The following is a 23,416-nucleotide window of genomic DNA, read 5'->3' as shown; positions in this document are numbered from 1 at the left end:
CTCTGACAGCAGTTTCTGTGTGGGATAATTGTACAGCATACAGGCTGTGTGACTGTCAGCAGTAATGACACTTAACAACCATGGCCGGGTAGGCCGTCTTCACAATGGACATTTTGAGTTGTCATAGTAGGAAAAGCACAGGTGAACTTGATAACATTAACGGTGGCTCAGTTCAGTCAAGTGTCCCAGTGAGTCAGTTTGCACAACACCAGGGCCTACCCTAAGTGGAATGCAGCCATTATCAATGTTATTGAACACACCTGTGTTTTCCTACTACAGCAGGTCAAAATGTCTGCTGTGTGAAAGGTCTGTTCACCTCTTTGACGAGTGCCTCAGATCAGAAACTGAAGGTGTGAGGACTGAAACGCACCCCCACCTAGGGGTGCTTTTGCATTTTGTATGTACCCTGACCCCTAGACTGGGAGGTCACCAAGGAGGAAGTGGGTGTTCTCTCCTATGTATTCCAGTGGCTTTTTACCTGATAGGTGGGTATGCTGTAAACAGCCATAAATAGAGGTGCGTACACCCTCCACTACACCACTCCCATCACCTCCGAGCTCCCAGTGGACACAGAACTTCATAATTCAAGTACAATACAAACTAAAATAATAAAGGTAGATTCTGGTGTCCCTCTAGAAGAGCGAGCCACAAAATTAGCCACCATGTTTTTACTTTTGTCATGCAAATTAACAAATTTGCAATTCATGTCATTACCAAAACTGTGATGTTTTGAGGCCCTGGGCAGTTGCCCACTTTGTTATGTAAAAACACTGCAGACATGTCTGACAGGGTTCTTTATGTGGGATTACATGTATCTGTTGGTAGACAGTTTGAGTAGAAATCGTTTCAGAGTGGTACAACACTGTGGTAGTTAGTTTCCTGCTGCCGTGTTTATACAGCTGCTGACAGATGCATGGCATATCTTGCAAGTGGTGTTATTGTTGGTGCCACCGTCACATAAAACAGATCGCTTTCCATTTTCCTAAAAGCCTGGCAACTACCAGTTTCCACTGTTACTTTGGTTGTTTTGTCAGTTTCACTTTTCACTGATACTCTGAGGCCGTTTCAGCTTTCAATGAAAATGTATTCAACTTTCCACCCTTCCTGAAACACCTCGCTGTCAATTTTACACTTCTTTGCTGTGGTCATGTCTGCCACCTTGCAGGAGACGTCTGCTGTTAGGTAATTGTTTCGTTTGTTTGTTTACCATCTGTTTATGAAAACACATTAGTTACGCCTGGTTCCTTCTTGATGCATGTCTGCAAACTGTATAATAGTCCTGCCATTGTGAGGCGAAGGGAAAAAATGTAGTGATCTTGCACGATAAACCAATATTGTGTGGTGGGCCTCATTTAGTATATTTTGAAAGTCAAGCCGAGAGGCTGGATTTTGGACATACCTGATCTTAGGTAACTGGGGATAGCTTTCCATATCTGCCAGGAAAAATAAAAGTACTCTTCTTCCTGTGTTCGTTGCACAATGTTTCAGTTTCTTTTGAAACTTGTCTGTTTCCACTTTAAACTGATGAAGACTGGCATAATGAGAAGGCATTTTAATGATGACTTGCTGTTATAATGATTTCATCCTCAGCAGCCATGTATACAGGTAAAACCCGACACAGCTTGTGTCCCCAGCCCTGCTCAGGAATGTGGGAGCTGCAGGTGGCCGAACCTGTTGGGAGTCAACAGATGGTGTTTTGACAAGACTTGGCATTTGAAAACAGAATGATGTGCACATGAGGTGTTTTTTCTTCATTCTGCTGAGTAAAAATCCCAATGTATTAAGATCCAGACCCTAAAATCACAGATGACATAAATACCGTGTGTGTATGTGTGGATAAATCGCTTTAACGCTGTGCTATTTGGTCATTTCTTTATTCTAAAAAAAAAATTCTCAAACACAAACAGTTCAGTTTCCACAATGTAAACAACTTCTCACATACAGTACACACAAGCAGTTTTGGGAGGAACAACTGTAAGAAAAACAAGTCCAAGCAAAGTCAAAAGGCAAGCCACTTTAAAGCCAAACGTAGTGATGGGCCGCTTTGATTCCTGCTCAGTGCCGCGTTGAACTGAAGGCCTGAATTAGTGGAGAAGCACTGAACAGATTAGAGAAAGGTTTACACGACTCGAGATCCCAGATCTGCTTGAAACGGCAGTGATACACAGGCAACTAGACTATGAAGAGAGGAAAGATTCTGTATGGCAGACGACGTTCAAAAGAAATCACAAATACGCACAGCGGAACATCATTCAGTCATTTGTTCATGAGGGTGCCGATATCACCCCGAGCCCTGAACATAAGCAGTCATTTAACTAGAGGCAGAAAGCTGTATGGTGGCTGAGTGAAAAGCAGCATATCCTGAAAGTACACTGGCTGAATGAATCAACTTTTCAGATTGACTTTGACCTCTCTGACCTCCTTCTGTGCCTGGACAGGACTTTAACCTAACTCAGAGAATGCTGCCTTTACTAAACTCAGGGTTGTCTTCACTTTTGTTAACTCACTGTTGAAATTACTCTGACATGCTGGGTAACAAAACACTGACCTTGAATCCTCTTCCCCGACCTGTGCTAGTTTGGCTCTCCTACAGAAGTGTTAAATGAATAGTACAACATTTTGGTAAATATTCACTTTCTTGCAGAGAGATAACTACCACTCTCAATATGAAGCTACCGCTAACAGCTGGCTAACTTAGCTTAGCATAAAGACAGGAAACACAGAGAAACAGCTAGCCTGGCTCTGTCCAAAGGTAACAAAGTCCACCTACAAGCACATCTAACCGTCACTACTCCACATGCTGTATCTTGTTAAATCCATTTATAAACCAAAGTGTTAAAATGACAAATCAGGGTTTTACAGGAGGTTAAGTGCCGGACTACTTCTTGGTCGCAACCAGCTGCTCAGCAACCAACAGAGGCTCCAGGAAGTAAATGGTTCCTGCCAGGAAAATGTCCAAAATAAACAAAAAACGGAAATTAAGATATAATAATTAGTGCGTTTTAGCTAGTAGAAGGATTTTGTCATCTTCAGAAAGAGCCAGTCATGCTTTTATCCTGTTACCAGTCTTTGTGCTAAGCTAAGTTAGCCAGCTGCTAGTGGTGGCTTCACATGAGCCACACAGACACGAGTGGTATCAATCTTCTCGCCTAACTCTAAGCAAGGAAGCAAATACGCCCAACATGCTGAATTATTTCTCAAAAACAACTTTTGTTTTTCTACTTTTCCTTTGTCTAACCTGCAGGAGGCAAACCACTTCACAATGAGCTTTTCAAGCAATAGCAGACTTTGGCAGAATATTCTATTTTTCAGTGTATCTGTAGGAGGTCAGGAAAGGTAAGGTGTCCCCTTCACTCTGTAAACCTGCTTTAAAAATCTGCCCCCTACGCAGATTTTCCACAGAGGCTGATGTTTTGTTCAGCTGCTCTTCACAGCGCCCGGTGTTAGCGGTTGACGACTAAAAACTTTCCTCCAAAGTAACGAGACAGTAAGCAGTGGGACTTCAACACTGAGCCAATGAGAAACAAGCTGTGGCTTCTTGAAATGTGAGACAAAGTCAAAGTCACATGTGTTTGAAGGCTCTCTTTCTCCTCAGTGCTCATCAATAATCATCATCATCATAATAAAGTATACACTATCTAATCTACTTACAATAACTAACTGCCTACCTAGGGCAGTAAAAGTCTAGTCAAAAAAGGGAAAACATCACTCCAGTTAATACTAGTCATACATGGCTATGAGATAAGAGGGAGACACGTGATCTCTTGCTCTTCTTTTTTTCCATTTTTGAACCAACAGCTTCAACTATTCAAAGCCATAATGGTAAACTCATAGCACAGCTTCGAGTACAAAGCCTGGTTTCTTTGCAAAAGTACCTTCTTCGCTCCTCTGAGGATTTTAAACTAAAGCTGTGTAGGAAAAGGCCTGCTTCTTCACATTGTTTCCTTCCATCTGAATGACTTTCTAATCTACATGACCTCTCAGGAGGAGCAGGTTTGGCTCACGTGTGGGAAACTCTTCTCTGTCGCCCTCGCCTTTTCATTATTTGATTTTCCTGAAGGTTGTTTGGATGACTTGATACCTGCTCAGTGGAACCTACAGTGTAGATATATATATATATATATGTATAGTATGTGTGTGTGTGTGTGTGTGTGTTCAACCACACTCCTCCACAATCCAGATGTTCAGCAGTTGCCATGGAAACGAGCAGGTGGGTTTCACTCTCTGTGGTCACGGCTTTCTTCAACAGCTTGACAATCCAGTGTCTCTTTATGTGTTGTTCAGAGAGGTGTGTGTGTGCAGGTAGTGTTTGTTTTGAGTTCCTAGCTTGTTTGTTGTGTGTGTGTGTGTGTGTGTGTGTGTGTGTGTGTGTGTGTGCTAGTGAACAATGGTCTGGAGGTAGGTGTTTGTTAGTACAGTAAAGGGGCTTCAGGCCACTGCCTCACTAAGTGGACCTGCGGGGGGCCGGGGTCCTTTCACTCTTTCTGCATTTTAAGAGCTGTGATGTCACCTTTGGGACCTTAGCGTGTGCAGTGGATCATGTGGTCATGTGGTGTGTGATGGTCCCAGGAACAAAGACTAGGAGTGACAGAGTTACAGGGTGAAGGAATTTTCTCTGAGGAGAAAGCCTTGTGTTTGTATGTTTGTCTGCATGCTAATTTCTGTGTGTGTGTGTTTCTGTGTGTGTTTCTATTCCTACTGTTATATATTTGTGTGTGTGTGTGTGTATCAGTGCAAGTTGGGCTGCTCCACTTTGAGCCCAACCAGCGACGGAGGCATCTGCCCTGCAGCAGAAGAGGAGCTGGGAGGTGAAGCCCTGAGGCTGGAGCTCCCGGTGGAGGAGGATGAGGTGGTCACCGCGGGCCGGATGAGCGGAGGCGGAGGGTGGTTGTGGGGCGCTCGGTTCTGGAGCGGGCGCGTCTGCAGAGGAGGAGGCTGACGGAGGAGGCTAGGGGGAGCTGAGGGAGGTGCAGGGCGCAGCAGCGGAGGAGGCTGGGACAGAGAGGAGGGGGTCTGGGTGGAGGAGGGGGGAGAGGAGCCACCGGCGACGTCCGAGGGAGAGTCTTCCATTTTGACCTGAGGGGAGGGAGGAGGCACAGAGGGAGGTGAGAAGGTGGAGGGCAAACAGTCAAAACAACAACAGATGATGAGGTGAGATAAGATAAGAAGAAAGACAGTTGTGAGGAAACAAAGAGAAGAGAGGAGGTGGAGAGAGGAGGAGTTAAAGCCTCTGGAAACCCAAATCCAAATAGCCATACATAACTATGTAATTTAGGGTCTTATGTACATAATATTAAACATGTAAAACAATTAGAAATCTGTTTCCATTCAAATTCGAAATAACTGTCTTTTAAATTCTTGAAATTGGGTTTGATTTGGCCATGGTTATCTCTGAGATGTATTACGCAATAAATTCCAAACCAATCATAAATCGTCAGTCAGTTGTCTAATCCCGCCCCCCAGTGGCAGCGCAACAAAACCTTTCTGCTACAGCTAAATCTGCCTCTTTGAGTCTGAGCCAACTCCTCTTTCTAGTCTTATGTTTAGAAAATACAGATCGTAAACTGGCTGAACCGCTCGGCTGCGACCCAGCGGAGGCTCTGCCTCCGGCGGGCTCCCAGCAGCACTCGAATCAGGTTGACCGGCTCCAGAGCCCGGACAATCCGAGTCTTTGCAGCTCGTGGAGCTGCAGGAAGAGGCGGCTTGTGAGTGGCCGGGCTTGCCCCCCGGGCCCGGTGCCCGTGTCGACTCGCGGGGAGGGGATGTAATGTGCACCCTTCCTCACCCCTAACCCCAACCCCAAGCAGTTAGCTTTGCTATGCATAAACATATCCCCAATCGCGGAGGTGATGCTGCGGGAAACAACACAATTTTAGCCGGAGGGGAACATTATTCGAGGTGGGCAAATACTTCAATAAAACGCCAGAGAGACGGCCGGCCGGCACCGGTCTCTCCCGCTTTGACGGTCGGTGTGTGTGTCAGAGTAAAGACATATTTAATCTATTAAGACTGGATGTGTTTGAATGAAAAAGGCTATTATCAGAAAAACGGAGCAGATTTATGTTTTCAATGAAAACGTATCTCAATGAAGAAAGGCAAAACGCTAGCCTCCCGTTGTCATTCATATCAGCTAACGGCCGGGCTCAACCGGGCACTTCTGCAGCGCGAGTCCCGTAGCAGCTCGCCCCCCTGTTAATCAATTACAGCGGCTCCACCGGCAACGAGAGCGGTGCGATAACTCTATTTAAGCGGCTCTTCTATTGTTTGTCCGTGACACTGTGTCCGTGGCGGACATTTGAAAGCGAGTAGATGACAAACAGTACAGTAAACTTGTAGATAACTCAAATATATGTAATAATTTAGGTGGAAAATGCTTTAACATTTCATGCAGCCTACATGCAGCCTCTCGGCTCAGCAAACGGTAAACAACCCCGCTGGCTTCTCTACGTGTCGCTTTCGTACGCAGTCAGTGGAGCCCAAATGAATACGCCGCGACGCTACGTAACATTGCATGTAAAAGTTATGCTAACTATTCTACGAAGTAACATTAATATGAATCACAAAACATTTTGAAACTTACCATTCAGTGACCACCTGAAAGGAATCATTTTCAGCTTCTGCTTCATCCTCTGAATCATCAGAGGGCTCAAACATGTACGGCTGGATTAAATTTGTGGCAGCCATTGCTGAGCCAGGAAGATGTCAATCAAACCGAGGGAGCTGTCAATCAGAGCGTTATCTGCCACGCCCACTCTGTCCTGGCAAGTGGTCTGAACAGCAAAATGAGCTCTTTTTAAACCAGGTTTTCTAATAGTTATTAATGGTTATTTTCACTCAGACTTTTGTGGATGATTAATGAGACACTCGACTTTGATATAATATATGCATTTTTACTATTTCAAGCTGTGTTTCCACAGGCTTTAAAGGAAAAAGTGAACAGAGACAGATGTCATGTTAGCGTTATTATGACGAGGACACACATTCAGCTCACAACACAGGAGGGAACTTAATATTACAACCACCTGCTCCTTCTGTTCAGTATACTTAGGAGCCATGATGGTTGAATTTCACCAATAAAATCCACTTCAGTCATCAAGAGCACCAGCAAGCACTTTGAGATCTGAGGAAGATCCTTTTTCTTTAAGCAGAAACACCCCCAAAATGGCTAAATTAAGTGTTTTTGTGATGATAACAATACTGTTTACCCTTTAAGATGGCGTCCCTGTTAATTACACTGATGCACGCTTTTCTCCTGTAAGTACACTAAGATCAAATCTGCTACTAAAACCATGTTGTGAAGTTCAAGCATTCATTTCTCCTCCTACAAGTTGCACAACTTTTCCAGTATACCAAGCTTTAATTTTTACTCTTAATGGATTTTATCCTTTAAATGTAGAATATGCAATGAAGGTTTACAAGGTAAATACGAATGACTATTAACAGAACTTCAACCAGATGGTTGGTGGGCCAAAGACACATTTCACCACTTTATGATGGACAATGATTCATGACTGATTCACTGATATTCCATGGAATTTTTAAAATAGCATTTTAAAAAGTTAGATGAGAGGGTCATTATCACCATATAGTTTATGCTTTCATTTGGACTGACTTGTTGAGACGACTTCCTTGATTAAACTATTCAGTTCTGAGCCTTGCTTCGCAAGATTAGAAAAGTAAAAATAACTTAAGGTGTTCTTCATATCTTCTGTCACGGCTCACCTCATCCTCCTCGGCGGCTCCATCTGTAGCAGCTGCCATCTCCTCGCTGGTCCTCCTGGGGTCTCTCTGGTCTCGGCTGGTGGCCACCTGCTCGGCCGCCCACTCCCTCAGCACTTCGTCCAGGTTGAACCTGCGCCGGTAGCTCACGAAGAACGAGCTCACCTGAACAGATGGGCAGAGATGGAGAGTTAGAGAAGAAATGAAGGGCGGCAGAAAGACGTGCTGCCTTCAAGGACACAGAGGCGGAGACTGGAGGTCAGTAGACAAATGAAAGGAAGGATAATGGAGATTATGATTATGCTATAAAGAAAAATGCCTATCTAGACAGAGGGATGAGGAAGAAATTGGAGGGGAGATAAAAAGCTGATAGGCAGCTCACACAGAGTAAACTGCTGGATGGATGGAGGGTTAGACTGAGGTCAGAATAACAGAGAGGTGATCCTCACAAGATTTGAGAAAAAGGAGGCTCACCTGAGCGGGTGTCTTGGTCCCGATCACCTCAGCGATGGCTGAGAAATCTTTTCCATAACGACGGATAGCTGGGAAGGAGACAGAAGAAAAACGCCAAGTCAATGTCTATACATCACTCATAACCAATTTGCTGCCATCAAAAGGCTACAAAAGCAGCCTGCTTTCTTTATCTCTGTCACAGAGACACAGCAGTGTGTATGAGAGGAGAGACAGGAAGAGTGAACGTAGTAAGAGCGGGCTTGTTGATGCGTGCATTTTCTGTTAACCTTCATCTGAGGTCGGCTGGCTAAGTGCACCTGCTCTTTTCCAGGCCTGTCCCGCTTTACTCTCGTATCATATACACACATTCATATCTGCTGCTTTCTCCTCTTACACAGCTGCAGCTGATGGGGGTTAAACACTGAGCTCAAAGGCACACTCACCAAAGCTGTTTAGTTACGACTATCGCAACAAAATGCTTCTAATTCCACATCAGTCGCTCAGAACTTAACACCAACATAGGCAGTTGGGTGCCATGGCATGCAGGGCTCTTTGGTCCTAACAACAAATAAATAACCTCATCAGCCATGAATCCTCCTCTGATTAATGACACTCATTGAACGCCCCTGTATGAGTCAACTGTGTCTCTTTAATTGAAAAATTGATGTGGACAATGATTTGGAAGTGGCAGCTTAACTTAACTTTAATTTACTTCAATCACAGCTGGGATCAGTAACCCAGTAGCTCCTTTTTATTTTAGTTGCATTAATTTATAAATGGCAGTACAACAAGAAGATGTACATGTAAACACATCATGGCTGTAAATGTGTTTTTTCCCCACTTTTTCACTTTTTACTGACCACTGTACAAGTTATTCTATCTCTTAGCAGTTAGCAAAGAACAACCAAGATTAAAGTTCACTGTCATGAAAAATGACCCTGCTTTATCTAAGCTTTCTTTAACACTACCCAACTCCACTCCTGTTTCCAGGATAATTAAAAATGCTCACTTGCACTTCAGGTCATAAATGGTTGTCTTTGTCTGCTGTAATTTTCTTGCAAGTTCCCTGCTGGTACTGCGCATATGCATTTCTCAACAAAGATAAGAAAAAAATGGGATGGCTCACTCCTTAGCTATTTCCATCATCAGCTCCAGAAAAAAACTGTGCGTTTCTTTTTTTTTTTTTACTACTTGCCCAATCGAGCAAGTGGGTTTTTAGATTTACTAGCCTAACGTGGAATTTTACTAGCTCAGGCAATCCTTATTTTTGAGGCCTGAATAGTGTCAGGTGATTAAATAAAAGACTGCTAGTTTGCCCTTGAGTATGTGACTGTCTTTGTACACTAATCTATGTTCTATTAATGCATAATTTGAGCCTACTACAGAGGATATAACAATTTAAATAACACAAAAAATAGCTATTATACTACACCGTGAATAACAAATGATTTCAGAAGCACCCCATTCCATTACAGAAACACCCCATTCCATTACAGCAATACAGCTCAACCTAAGCAGAGGGTAACGTAAACATGCAAATGATCTTTTTCTGGCCACTTCAGGTTAAGCAGATTTAAAATAACACACTTGTCCACAAAGACCTATTTGGTCATATTTCAGAGGAGATATCTCCCTCACTGCATGTGTCAGTGCTGTGCTTCTACAGTGGTGACGCAGGCAGTTTTTGTGTGCGAAAATATGAATATGAATGTGTTTGACTTCTGCCTGTGAAGGTGAGGTAGGGAGAGGAGCACTGGCAACCTGAGGTGACTGTGTAAGAGGGGAGGAAGAAGATGCTGCAACCTTAACTCACCCTGCACAGCCAGGAGCTGCTCCTCTGTGGTCCAACGAGAGTTCATCTTAGGGGCAGGCTGAGAGAAACAGTGAGAGAAGGGGGACAGATTAGAGAATGAGGGAGGTAGGCAGTAAGAAAGAAGAGAGGATAGAGGGGTGAAAATGATGGCAAAAAAGGAAAGGGCAGATTAAGACTAATCTCAGTCCCACAAGGGGCGAAATACTATCTGGAGGGAGTTGGGGAAGAGCAGGGTGAATAAATCAGAGAGGAGAGAGACGAACTGAAGAGAGATCAGAGATGAAGAAAAAGTCAATTGAGTGAGGAAATAAAAATCAAAGAGGGGATAGATTAAAGCTCTGATCAGGCCCAAAAAAGCCAGGCCTGACTCAACATGAACCCGCACAGTTTCTGTCCTAGTCTGACCTGAGCCCAACCCATGGCAGCAGTTTTAGATCTGAATCGATTTAAAAAAATGAATTTCTTAAAAATCTTAATTATTCTATTTTCTTATATTAAAACTCCTATTACAAGCTAAGGGTTGACGTGTGTCCTCACACCATTTCTCCTTCTTCTCTTTCTTATTTCAATAGTCTGTTGTCTCATGCACAACAGGTGCGGCAGACTGCACCCCTCGGTGCATCTAGTTCACATGGTGGTCCATGGCGATGCGGCATGCCAATGATGATCACAGCTCTTCCCTGTATGTTAAGCGCATCTCCCACTGCCGGGGAACCAGGGGCAAACACTGCCAACCGTCCCTTTCTCTGCATTCATTCTCTCTCTCTTTCCCCTGGTTCTTCACCATTGCTCAGTTGTTCTGTTGCCTTCCCTCTCTTAGTCTCTTTCTCTCTTGATTCAGTCCATTAAAACTGTCATTTACGCATGAGAACTGTCAATTTTATAAATTAATTAGAAATCACAGCCCGGCCTGAACCCAGCAGGTCAGGCTGCGCCCAGAGAATCAGACCTCTAAGACAGATGAAGGATGTAAAGGAGAGGAAAAAAAGAGAGCTGTACAAAAAAAAAGGACTTACCTCAGCAGGTTTGAAAGATTCAACGCCTTCATTTAAGCCCTGTTTCAAACTACTGTTGTTCTGTTTGATAGACTGAACCTGAAAGAAAATGCGTAGAGGAAGACAGAATGGACAGCGGAGTTAGTTTATGTTCGGGTTAGCTGCACTGATGCAATCAAACAAAAATCTGTTGCACCAAACTGCATACACAAAGAAGCTTCTGTTGCTTTAAACATGCAGCTGCAGTTTAAAATTGTGAACGGTAATTGTGTACTGTCAGGTTTTCTTGGAGCAATTCTATATTTTTTATTGTTGGGACCTGCTTGTGAAATATTCATACTAACAATAATAAACAAAGCAACCCCTCGCTGAGACTGAATTCATTATGTTTGTCACATAAAAAGGCGACAATTTATTAATATACTGTTGGACCATAAAGCTCTGGAGGAGGTGTTAAAATTTCACCATTTCTGGCAGATACATAGATCATATCCTGTTGTTCTATAGAACTACCTCTCCAAGTAGATTTCAGATCTTCAGTATATTTCAAGTGCATTTAGACCTTTACTTACTCATACATACCTGTCTCTTGAGTGACACCAACTGTGTGTCCAGCTGTCGTATAGTTACCACCCCGGCATCGTGGGAGGCTGACACTGACATGATGTCTGCCTGCTCCAAGTGCATGCCTTTGGGTGGCCTGCGGCGGGCTCTGAGCGGGTGGTGGCGGTACTGAGCCCCGATATTTTCCTTCTTCACCGGCCCAGAGCGACTGGGGGTTGCCTTGTCAGGGTTGGCATTGTTTGGGTTCTGTTTCACTGCCTGCGTTGGCAAAAAAAGTCACACAAATATTAGAAACTTCTATTAGAATGAGAGCTTTTGTACAAAAGCTGCGATTCAAGAATGCAGCATTACATTTATGTATAATAAATGAAGCTGAAATTGAAGAATAGAGTAGCATCGATTTGGCTGGGCTGATCTCCTCAGGCAAGTCATGACTAATAAAACACCAAAAATGTGTTTGTATAAGAATGCACACACACACTCTCTGTCAGTCAAACAGCCACTATGAAGTTTTATATTACTCACCTCTTTCTTGGTGTCAATCTCAAAGTCGCTGTCACTGCCAGGGTCTCCTTCCTCAATCTCATCGTTACTACAGGAAAGAAAAAACAGTAACTAAACACACCCATGATTAAGTTTTATCCCCTGCCATTTGTAAAAATTAAAACTATGTGTGATTTCATAAAAAATATTTCTAAAGCGCTCAAAAATGTCAACTGAAAATGACACAAAATAATATCAGAGTGTCTCATTTATATTCATGATGAGAATCTTGTTTCCCAGGATGACATGCTTATCGAGTGTCATTTAACAACGGAGCTTTGTAAATGTCACTTCTCAGAGAAGTACTTTCTGACAACTTAAGGTTTCCTCCTTGCTCAGTGCTTCCTTCAATATTCATTCTGTCTGTCCCTCCACCCGTCTCACTCCCTTCGGGGGATCATTAAAGTTTCATGGTATCTCATACCTGTCATCTTTCTCTCTCTTGCTGACCAGCCTCCTGGCCTGTCGGTCCATGACAGAGGTCCTGGTCCTGGTCTTCTTCCAGCTGTAGTAGTACTTCACCAGGCTGGAGATCAGCTTGTCTGGAAGCTACACACAAACATAGGAATCAATAAATTGAGTAATAAATACTGAAAATGTTTTTGAAAATTATTCTGTTAAAAAATATTTGGTGAGTGTGTGTGTATTCCCCCCCCCCCCCCAAGTCTCTCACCATCTGCTGGATGCGGTGGAAGCTCTTTCCGTGGAAGCTGAAGGCCTGCTCAAACAGCACTTTATCCTCCACTGTCCACTCATCTGGGAAGGGGGTGAAGTTTGCCAGGTCGGCAAGCGAGCGCTCTACGTCGTGCTTGTGCCATAACAACATGCCCAGAGCCTGAAACAACAGAGGGGAAGAAGACAGTGTCAGGCAAGCAGGGACAGTGATAAGTCAGAAGAAACAAGGAGTAAAAAGATAAAGATATTTTATGTCACACATTCTGATGAGTGAAAAAGAAGTTATCCTTTGCTATACGTATATTTACAGTCTGCCATACCTGCTCCATGTTGTATCCGTGTTTCTCTTTAGCCATCAGGATGTACTCATCCACTGCGATGAGAGAGAGAAAAGTGGGTTCAAAAAGGAGGCAACATTAAAAAAAGGAGAGAGAAAAAGATGAATACAAGGACATATAATGAAATGCGGGAAAAAGATGAAGACAAAGAGGGCAGGAGAGTGAAAGAAAACAAGTGCAAAGTAGAAACACAGAGAATCAAAGTTTTAATTGCTATGCTCTAGTCAGCATATAGCCATTAAACTGAAGGTCACAATGTTGAGCTTGCACCAGTGAATGTAAAGTGAGGTAGGTAGGTAGGTAGGTAGGTAGGTAGGTAGGTGTGTACATGTGTGTGTAGAGCTTACACATTGCATCAGAGAGCTGACTGTTGGGACACCAGACCAACATGCTCCTCTGGTCCTTCTCATTGTAGCGGGTTGGACTGTCTGGTAATGGAAACAGGCACATTAAGCATCCATGCATTATATGAGATTATACGTATACTGAATCCCTCTTTTACTCTCTCCCCCATCACCTAAGTTCTTTCATTTCCCAATTTTTCTCTCTCGTGTTCTTGACTGACTTGTCTACTTTACAGACTTAATATTAACTTTTACCATCTTCCTCCCTCTCCTTTGCACGTCTTCTCCTGTCTAGGCTCCATCTTTGGCTTCCTCTTTGTTAGAGAGAAAAAGGATAGGCATGTCAGCCGTTCTGGGAATTCAACACCTGCGCACTGCCAAAATCCAGATGTTAGATGAGAGACTGGTTTGCTGCCTCTCCCCTCATCTGGTGCAAACTGATGGTTGTGGGACGACTTCATCTAAGGTGATTGTTTTACCCTGGTTCAGCCACGTTACATCTACTGCTTATACACGGTGTCAGGGTGTTTCAAATAGCCTAATTTCAGAATCTTTACATCCGTTAATTCCTCCTGAAACTGTACTTAAAAAAACAGGCTAAAACAAGCGTTATTCTGATTCAACATCAGCACAGACTGCTTTAGAACATCAGAAAAAACATTTGATGCCAATTTGCATTTACTTAAGCCTATATGATAGATAGAATAAAAGGTTTGAACATTGCAGAGTGACCCTTTTATTCATTATTGAAAGACTTGACACCCACCTCAAAAGAAACCTTTTGCTGCACAGTGTCATTGCTAATAATAATAATAATTATTTAACACTTGAAACTCCAACTTTACCTTACCATGTATGATTAATTTAAGGGCATCTGTATAAACCAGTCCAAGCTGTATGGAGAAGAATCATTCTTTTGTTAAACGTCACTTTTTTTTTTTTTTGCTTTTCCCATTCCCGACACATGCATGTTTCCCTTCATTTCCTGGCAAGAGGGGGAGACAGTAACTGCTCATCTGACCTTCATTTCTCTCATCATCTGCATTTCCCTCTTTCCTCCATTTTAATGTCCTCCACATTCCTCCTCACCTCTACGTCTCCTTCTCAGTCCTGATTTCCCCCCTCACTCTCTATTCATCTTCCTTTTTAACTCATCTCTGTCATCTCCCTTTCTCTCAGGCTTTTTTTCCTTTCAGCTTACCTGGTTTGAACTCTGGGATCTGAGCCTGGTAGTCTCCTCCAACTCTGATCATACTGTCTGTAGAGAGAGACGAAGAGACGGAGAGAGAGAAGACGAACATGAGTTTTCTATTTCCTAGAAGGATGAGTAGAGCTGTAGAGTAGACAAGTATTCCCATATATTTCCCAAGAAGTTGCAGAACTGGACAGACTGGATTGGAAGAAGACAGGTAGCAGGAGGCACAGGCGGAGAGTCGTGTAAAACATTACCACAATTAAAACATTATGCATAACGTATTTATCATGATTTATGCTATTTCTGTGAAATTTCAATTGTTCTGTTCACAAAGTAAATAACTGAGAATTATAATTATCTTCCAATGGTCTACCCTCTAACAGGGTTCACTATTGATTTGTCCTATCAAGGCTTTGCATAACACTAGCAAAACCTGTTAAAGATCAGAGCATATATTCTTTTAGAACTGGAGGTATATCCAGGATTGTATTGTATTGTATCAGCTTTATCATTATCCAGTAGGAATGTCCTAATCCATTTTTTTTAACCCTGATCCCAATCTGACTCCAGTTATATTGTGTATTTGCCAATACTGAGTCCATCCAATACTTAAATTTACCAAGTTATTGATTAAAAAACTGACATGTTGAAATAATAGCTGCAGCCTACTGAATCTGAGCCAATTCAGTGCCCTTATCTTTGAGAAAAAACATCTATCTCTGAGTATGCCGAAGACACATCATAACAACTCAGGCAGACAACTGCATACAGTGGCTAAAAGCCTCTAACAAGTCTTGATGTTTTTTGTGAAACCAAGGACAGCCAAGAACCTGACTGTGACTGATTGGGCTGTTTGACTCAAGTTCTTGTTTGTCAGTGACGTGCTGCTTTGATTAATGACTGCTGACCGAACATATGATGTGATCAGTCAATGAATCGCCTGCCAAGCTTACACGTCTCATCTCACTATTAATGTATTTATACAAGATGATGGTTTAAACAATCACATCTACAATTAAATACATTGCCTTTGCTGTGTAAAGTAGTGCCACTGCTCATGCTCTCTGATGCTTAATAAGCTTTACATTTTCAAAAAAATGCTCTATAGTGGAGGCACTTTTTAGTTCAGCCGAGGTGAAGCACCTCCACTATAAAACACTGTGGGAAACCCTACGGATATGTAATTAGTTTGCAAAAGTGAAAAACAATCCTCAAGTTGTAAGCCTATGAGAAACACACAGGGAGGCTGCTTTTAATCAACAACTGAAATCACTGTGGTTCCGATGGTTTTAAAAGACTGCTGACTGTTTCAGTCCTCACTTGTTCCATTTACTTAATTGTTGTAAACATTTAGGTTTTCTGAACAGTTTTTTTCAACCAGGGTACCAACCATAGTTTTTAATCACAGCTTAGAAATTGTGTTTCATTTTCCAACACAATTGAATTTTAAGAGAAATAGCATAAATCATGATAAATACATTCATGCATGTATTTTTATAGTGGTAACATTTTCAGCATGTTCATGACTTAGGCTACCAAGTGACAGATATATAGATGGACATAGACAGGGGGAAGAGAGAAGGAAGTACGACAGCGGATGGCCGACATTAAGTAATTAGCGCTGTGGTAAAGAGGGTAGAAGGCGACAAGTGAAGAGAGACTATGAGAGAGGCAGGGATGCAGACCTGGAGGAGGAAGAGACAGATTATTGTTTCCTCCGGGAGAGAGGACAGGAAGGGAGGAGACTGGGATGATAGAAACTACAGAAGATGGTAAGAAAAGGGTGGATACAGGAAGGGGACGAGTAAAAAGGTCAGAGGATTGGATGGAAGGATGGAAAGAAGGGGCATAAAAGGAGGCAGGAAAGGAGGGGAAACTAAAAGATGGATAAAAACTGACTAGAAGACTTTAGAGTGGTGAAGGAGGTGGAGGCAAGGACATAAGTGGGGGTTGCGTTAATGTCAGGGATGGCGGCTTTGGATACAAAGCTTCAGACCTTTGTCAACAGGGGAATCTGGGTAGTAAAGTGCCTTTTGAATGCATCCTAACCATTCCTGTTAAACTGTTTGATCTAATATGACATCTTTGGTCTAAGTGCCTATTGAGATAATGGTTAAAAAATAAAAGATCATCAGCAAGTCAGTGGGTGAAAGAGAGAATGGAGGAAGAAAATGTGTATGTGGGCAGAGGATAACAAGGATGGAAGAGTGTGGGAAGGGGGTGGTGAAGAGATGGAGGGGAGGACAGAGGAGAGCAGTGTGCAGGGACTCAAGAAACACTGCAGCAATGTAATGAATGCAACTGGAACAGCTGGCATGATGTATCTGTACAATGGAAATGCATGTCTACTGTAGGTACTCTTTACACATGCAAACCCAGACACTAAGTAGCTACATCACCACCTAACTTAGCCAGAGAATTTAATTCAGATGAAGACAGTAGATTACACTTCAGAGTAATGTGTGTGTCTACCATGGGCATGCTCTTCATCGCTGCTCTCCTCTTCAGAGTGCGGCTGGCTGTTGCCGTTGGTTACAGTCTTGGCTCTGCTCCTGGACAGGACACCGGCCCCCGAGCGCTCCATCACTGAGGGCATGGCTGCAACAAACACGCAGACCCTAAATATAAAATTCCACCACTTACACGTCACCATTCATCAACAAAATACCGTTTCTGTCTCAAGTATGATTCAATCTCCCATAAAACTGTCACTTAAGTCTTTTTTCATTAGCAAGTTGGCTGCTGTTTATTTTCACTTGAAACCCTATAAAACCTAATTCACTCTTGTAAAGTAGAACGGCACCTTATGCTGCTCCCTTGGAAGCAATCCCATTATATTCCCTTGAGCTGAGTTTATTTTCCAAACACCGGTTTACTGTATGACAACTTATTCATACTCAACAACTCTCACCTATCTCTAATTATCACTCAGTAGCCATAACTTGGCATCGTTTTTATAATAATAACCTTACACTGCGATCAGTTCGGTGGGATATAAGGTGGGCTAAAACACATCTTTGACTAATTGCTAGATTAACTTCTGATCTTCTTCCACCAAGTAGTGACCTTAAGTGCACCTCAGCACTCAACACACCCACACACAAATTGATTAACTCAAGTATTTCTTTATTACTCCTGTTAATTAATAACACCATCTTAGGTCATGTGGGCACCACCCACAACACAACAGAGGACTACTTAGTGCTCCCAGCAAATGTTTAAGAAACACTAGTGCTCATGTAACACTGCCCTCTTTTACCCATTTAAAATCTGTATACTTCAGTATATTTCACTGCGTCATACTCACTGGAGTCTTTTTCATGTTAGGTAACAGGATGTCAGGGTTTAGTGTGACATTAAAAACCGCAGGCAGCTGTAACTATGTGAGCCACCAACTTGGGCTGTATGTACATGATGATGGCCATTTTCACATTTTTCCTGACATTTTGTTGACCATTTGATTAGTTGCGGAAACAATCAGAGTAATCAATTAATCATTAGTTGCATCCCTTAACATTTGTGTATGTTAAAAGTAGTAAAAACTGGAGTTGCTTTGCCCTGGCCTGACCTCATATCCTGGCAGTGCATATTCAATTTCACTATGGAGATGACAAAAATGTGATGCCCTATTTTTAGCCTGCAATATGAAACTTATACATCATAAAAATCAAGTCACAACCTCTAGCACACCATACACAACCCAATATACATGTGCCCCCTCCTACATGTTGAGGAAACCCACTACAACAGCACAACTGACAAGTGGCAGCATCTGACAAACAACGTGTTAAAAACGTGCCATGGGTAGCACGAGAGCCCTCCTGCATGAGGGGGACTCTCATTTTAAGTGTCATCCACAGACAGGGCTATATCATTACGTGGCCAAGCCTCGTTTTCCCTCTGTATCTCTCTCTATCTATCTCCGGGCCAGCGAGTCTCACAGCAGCACAAAAGACTAGACGGTCAGCTCAGGACACCGCTCCGCACAGCAGAAAGTAACCCAGCAAAACTCCCTCCTCGTGCATAAACACAGTGCGATTACAAACGGCACACGACCACAAACAAATACCCAGTACCACTCACAGATCGCAGTACAAACACCAAGTGTGTACACAGAATCTTAAACGCTTACAGCTGCTTCTTTTTCCACCGATCACATCAGCAAGTTCAGCTCCTGTATCCTAACTTGAACTACGACCAGAACAAAGCACGGGCGCGGAGTTATATGACAGACGGGCGACATTAACTTGTCTAATCTCTCATCTTCCACATTAAACATGAGCAGTTATGCTGCTGGAGAGGGTGAGGGGCACTCTTTACAACCCGATCTACCAAACTCTGGTAGACAATACAAGTGTCTGAGGCTCTCTGGGGGTCTTTGTCTATACAGCAGCTCCCGGTGGCCCCCCAAGACTACAACAGCTGTCCCCTGCAACTTCACTGCAACTCACATCATCCAAACCTAGACACATCTCTTGTTTATTTATATCAATGGATTTAAGTTTGGGAAATCGCTGAGACGAAGATGTAGTCTGTAAGCCCGCCTCGGTTCACTTTCAGAGAGTTTCAGGGGGTTGTGGTAGCCTCGGACACTGCCACGATATAGCCTCGATCTCCGGCAGACAACTGGCATGAGCAATCAGAGCTAAAACTATAATACATAACTGCTAACCCGACTAGGCAAGGTCTATTTGTAGTAATAGGGATTGCTCAACCACCCGCTTGTGCTTAGTAATTCATTTTCACAACCTCTCACCACCACTGGGAACTTTTTGCTCCTCATAACTTTCAATATTTGGCAACCTGACATGATTATGTATTATGGTACACAAAGCCAATCCACACTGCACACTGCTTAACACTGTTGATCAAGTTTAGGATAAAGTCTTCAAAAAATATAGATCTAATTGGTCTATATGATAAATGTGTAGTCTGGTTCAGTTCTCACTGATGCATCATTTTTGACTCATACTGACAATAGCATGTCTAACGTGACTAATAATGTGCTCATGGATGTCAAGAGTTTAGATTGACCTTGTAGTGGTAGTGTATTTTAGCAAATGGAAAGCCATACTATTATTATAGCGACTTATTTTTAAGTATAATTCTATAATTTATCAAACATGTTTTTTCCTATAAAATGCTTGATTATTAAAATAAAACATGAGATGGTGCTTTATCCGAGCCACTATTGCTAGCTAAATCAATATTTCCATATCTTTCCTAAGCAGTCATCTGTGTTGTGTGTCAGACTTTGAAGTCCTTTTGTTTTACCCACGCTTACGTTGCTGTTACTACTACTGACGCTACTGTCTGCTGCTGGCACGGAGTAAAAACTCGCTCTCTGGATTATAATAACTCAAGTTGGCGGTTTCTTTCAGGACGTTTAGCTGCAAACGGCAGCAGTTTGAGTAATTTCTGGAAGCTGAGCGATAAATATCAGGCGACATTTCCCTCCTCTCCAAAGTGCATTCAGAAGTCAAACCTAGTTGTCCGTTGAGATGCTAACGTTAGCCAGTTAGCTTGCGGCTAGTACCCCCGCGTTACATTAGTAACGTTACTAGTTAGAAGTCGAGATAACAGTCACACTGTACCTGTGTGTCGCTTCTCTCCGCTTTCTCGCACTCAAAACTTCTCTGCGCCTCTGTCCTCGGTTTATAGTCCTCTTCGAAGCGCCGAGAGACAATTATTGCATCTAAAACGGCTTAATTCTTGCCTAATTGATGAGCACAGGCAGTACAATGAAGTGAACTGCATGGATAGATGGAAGCAGCCGTGAGTGTGAGTGTGTGCCGGGGGAGGCGGACAACACCCGGGGAAAAGTGAGGTGGACATCCGCCCCGATGCGTTCGCCTCTCCCAACCAACACAGCCGTTTGGATTGACAAAAAGTAGTCCTGTAAAACTATTAAGTATAGCTTACTCTTAATTTTTAATTTTGTTGCTAAACGTGTAATTTGGCACGTGGGGCTGATTTAATTACCACCACATCGTACTGAAAGGCTTTGGCAAAAACATCAGCTTTCAAACTGCATTTTTGCTGATTCACAATATGATTATCATCCACAGTTAATCTCGTTAAATTAAAGGGGAAAATACGTGTTGTAAAAACAGTTGCTGTTTGAGACTCTTAATCTGACATCTAACAAAATCCCATAAATTAGGGACTACTTGCCAGTGTGTCGGCGGAGGGATTCGTCAACTGTGCATCTCTGTGCTGAGGCAGGCTGTCCAGACTTGTACTGATGTATGCATGGTGGAGAAAAGGGCAGGAGAGGGGTACAATTGAACCTAGTGTGTGTGTGTGTGCGTGAGTGTGTGTGCGTGAGAGTGCGAGCGTGACTTTGTGCATGAATTGGCAATGACTCAGATACATAGCCTCAATGTGCTTTATTTATTTAATTTTATTTAAAATGTTGAACAATTCAAAGAGTTCTGCCATGTGCCTCCCTCTGTGTGTGTGTGTGTGTGTGTGTGTGTTTGTGTGTATGCATCAGTCTGGGTGCACAGGTGGATGAGTTTGTGTGAGTGTGTGTGAGTAGAATAGGGATTGTTTCAGTGATAGCTGCAGCAGGATTTCTCACACCTGATGCTGCCAATAAACACAATAACCCCCACAGTAACACACACACACAACCTACTGCTACCTTCACAAGTGCCTCTTGCTGACATGTAACAGCCTGTTACATACTCCTCCAGCTTTCTCTCTCTCTACTCCCTCTTTGGCATCACCACCTCCTCTTCTTTCCCCCCACCTCCTCTTCATCATCTCTCATTTTCCCACCTCATCTCCATCTCCTCCACAATTTCTCGTTTGTCAGCCCCCCTTTTTCTCTCCTGCTTCCTGCTCCCTTCTGCACCTCCTCTTTATGTCTGCTTCTTCTCCCTATATTTAATCTCCCTCCATTTGCTCCTCTTTCTTCTCCTTCTCCAATACTTTCTCCCTCTCCCTTCCACCTCCTGAATATTTGCCCTAATTCTCCTCCTCCCCCTCTTTCCTCTCTCTTCTCACTGTCTGTGCCCCCTGCCTGATTTTTTTTTGTTTCTCCTCCTTCTTCCTCCTTTCTTTTCTCCCCCTGCCTCCCTCCTTTCTCACCACCCATGTCCTTTGCCTCCTCCACTTTCCTCCCCTCCTTAATATCTCTCCCCCTCCCTCCTCTGCTCCCCCTACTTTCTCTCTCCAGTGATTACTCCACGACTCTTTCCTGCCTCCCTCCTCCTCCTCATCTCCTTCCTCCTCCTCCTCCTCCTCCTCCTCTTCCTCCTTCCTGTCTCCCTCTCTTGCCGTCTTCCTCTCATGTCGCTTTCGATCTCAACAGTGTGTGTGCGTACGTGCAAATTCTTCCCCTCCCCCCATCCTCCCCCTACGGTGATACAGTAAAGCAGTTTCGCTCTGCTCACCTCCAGGCCCCCCCTCGTCTTCCTCTCCCTTCCTCTTCCTCATTCTCCAGTCTCATTTTCACCCCTGCCACCTCCTCCCCTCCTCTCCTCTCCCCTCGCCTCCTTCCCTCCTCTCCTCTCATTAGTCAGTGTCCATGAAACTCACCATTCCACTGTCTCTCCTCTTGCTCAGTCCTCCAGTCCCTAACACATCCTCACTAATGAACAACTGCTACATCTCTCCCCTCCCTCCCTCCCATCACCTCTCAGCTCTCCTTTCATCCTCCTCCTCCTCCTCCTCCTCTTCTCTCTGTCCTTCCCTCTCCTCCTCCTCTGTCCTCCTCTCCGTTCGTCACTCCGTCTCACTCTCTCTCTCTTTCTCCTTTCCCTCCTCTTCTCGCTTGGTTTCTCTTCGATCTCTCAGAACTGACTGTCCCTCCCACTCTCCCTTTAGCTCACTCTTGTTTCCACTTCTTTCCTCACCCCCCACCCACCTCCTCCCTTCTCTCTCCACCTGTCTCATCCCTCCTTCTTGCCTGTCTATCTGTCTGCTCTTCTCACTTTTTGTCTGTCTCCCTCCCTCCCTTCCCTGTTTCTCTCCACATGTCCACACAACTCTCCCATCCTTCCCTTACACCTCACCCGGACTCCCATCCCTCCCCCCCTCCGAATTCTCTGACTTTCCCTGTTATCTCAGGAGATGCATGATCTAGAATCAGATGTGATAGAATGAACTGTCCCTGCTGTATTCCTTAAGTACTTCCTGTCATAATAAGGCCATTGTGTATGTCTAAATGTTCTGTGCTGCAACACCTTGATGTAGGCACAAGTGAATGATGCCCTTTGCCACTGCCAACTCATTATCATACAATTTCCGTCATTTCATCATCACTAATGTAGCACTGTATGACACAAACGATGACTCATTATAGTCTGACACAAGCTTTTATGACGTAGATAGATCACAGTATGTTGACTCAAACTAAAATTATACAAGGACGTAAAAGATAATTTATCACTGAAATGTGGGGTGTACAAATGATTAGAAACTCCTCTAATGTCAAGGCCTAAAATTATCTCTAAGAGAATAATCATTATGATTTTTCCCTGATGCCCTTTTAAACCCATTCAGTTGTGGTTTATGCTGAGGTTTGGAGATGCTGGTTGTCCTCAGTGCTGTGCAATGGTGTGTAGTGCCTAAACTCAATATTATACATTATTTAGAGTCTGAAGTGTATTCACACTGGAAAAGTAAGAAATTGCAGGACACTTAGCAAATTCCATGACAATCTGCCTGTTAGATATAAAATATCTTGTGTGCAAAGTTGATATTTAGACCTGAGGGTGGCGCTTATGGATAGTTTGCAGTGTAAAAAAAATGGAAAGTGATCATCCTTT

The 23,416-nt window shown here is 43.3% G+C and overlaps 1 protein-coding gene across 1 annotated transcript; it reads right to left on the bottom strand.

Moving 5' to 3' along the window:
* Nucleotides 1-1,858: 1,858 nt before the first annotated feature.
* Nucleotides 1,859-20,436, bottom strand: rcor2 (REST corepressor 2). Its single transcript, XM_033609709.2, has 14 exons — nt 20,234-20,436; nt 17,112-17,237; nt 14,646-14,702; nt 13,448-13,528; nt 13,083-13,135; nt 12,761-12,922; nt 12,512-12,636; nt 12,070-12,136; nt 11,563-11,802; nt 11,002-11,079; nt 9,986-10,043; nt 8,194-8,261; nt 7,723-7,884; nt 1,859-5,076 (listed from the first exon to the last, which is right to left on the bottom strand). Exons 2-14 carry the CDS (start codon nt 17,233-17,235, stop codon nt 4,729-4,731), a joined length of 1,623 nt encoding a protein of 540 aa, XP_033465600.1. The 5' UTR covers nt 17,236-17,237; nt 20,234-20,436; the 3' UTR covers nt 1,859-4,728.
* Between the last annotated feature and the right edge of the window lie 2,980 nt (nt 20,437-23,416).

The sequence above is a fragment of the Epinephelus lanceolatus genome, chromosome 22 (assembly GCF_041903045.1).
Source record: "Epinephelus lanceolatus isolate andai-2023 chromosome 22, ASM4190304v1, whole genome shotgun sequence".
Taxonomy (NCBI): domain Eukaryota; kingdom Metazoa; phylum Chordata; class Actinopteri; order Perciformes; family Serranidae; genus Epinephelus; species Epinephelus lanceolatus.
The sequence above is the reverse complement of the archived record's forward strand: the minus strand, read 5'-3'. Positions and strand labels throughout refer to the sequence as shown.

Coding starts and splice junctions, on each gene's coding strand:
- rcor2 (XM_033609709.2), bottom strand. CDS start 17,235: ATGCCCTCAGTGATGGAGCGCTCGGGGGCCGGTGTCCTGTCCAGGAGC. Junction 14,703..17,111: donor CGATGAAGAGCATGCCCATG/GTAGACACACAC, acceptor CTCTCTCTACAG/ACAGTATGATCAGAGTTGGA. Junction 13,136..13,447: donor TCAGCTCTCTGATGCAATGT/GTAAGCTCTACA, acceptor CTCTCATCGCAG/TGGATGAGTACATCCTGATG.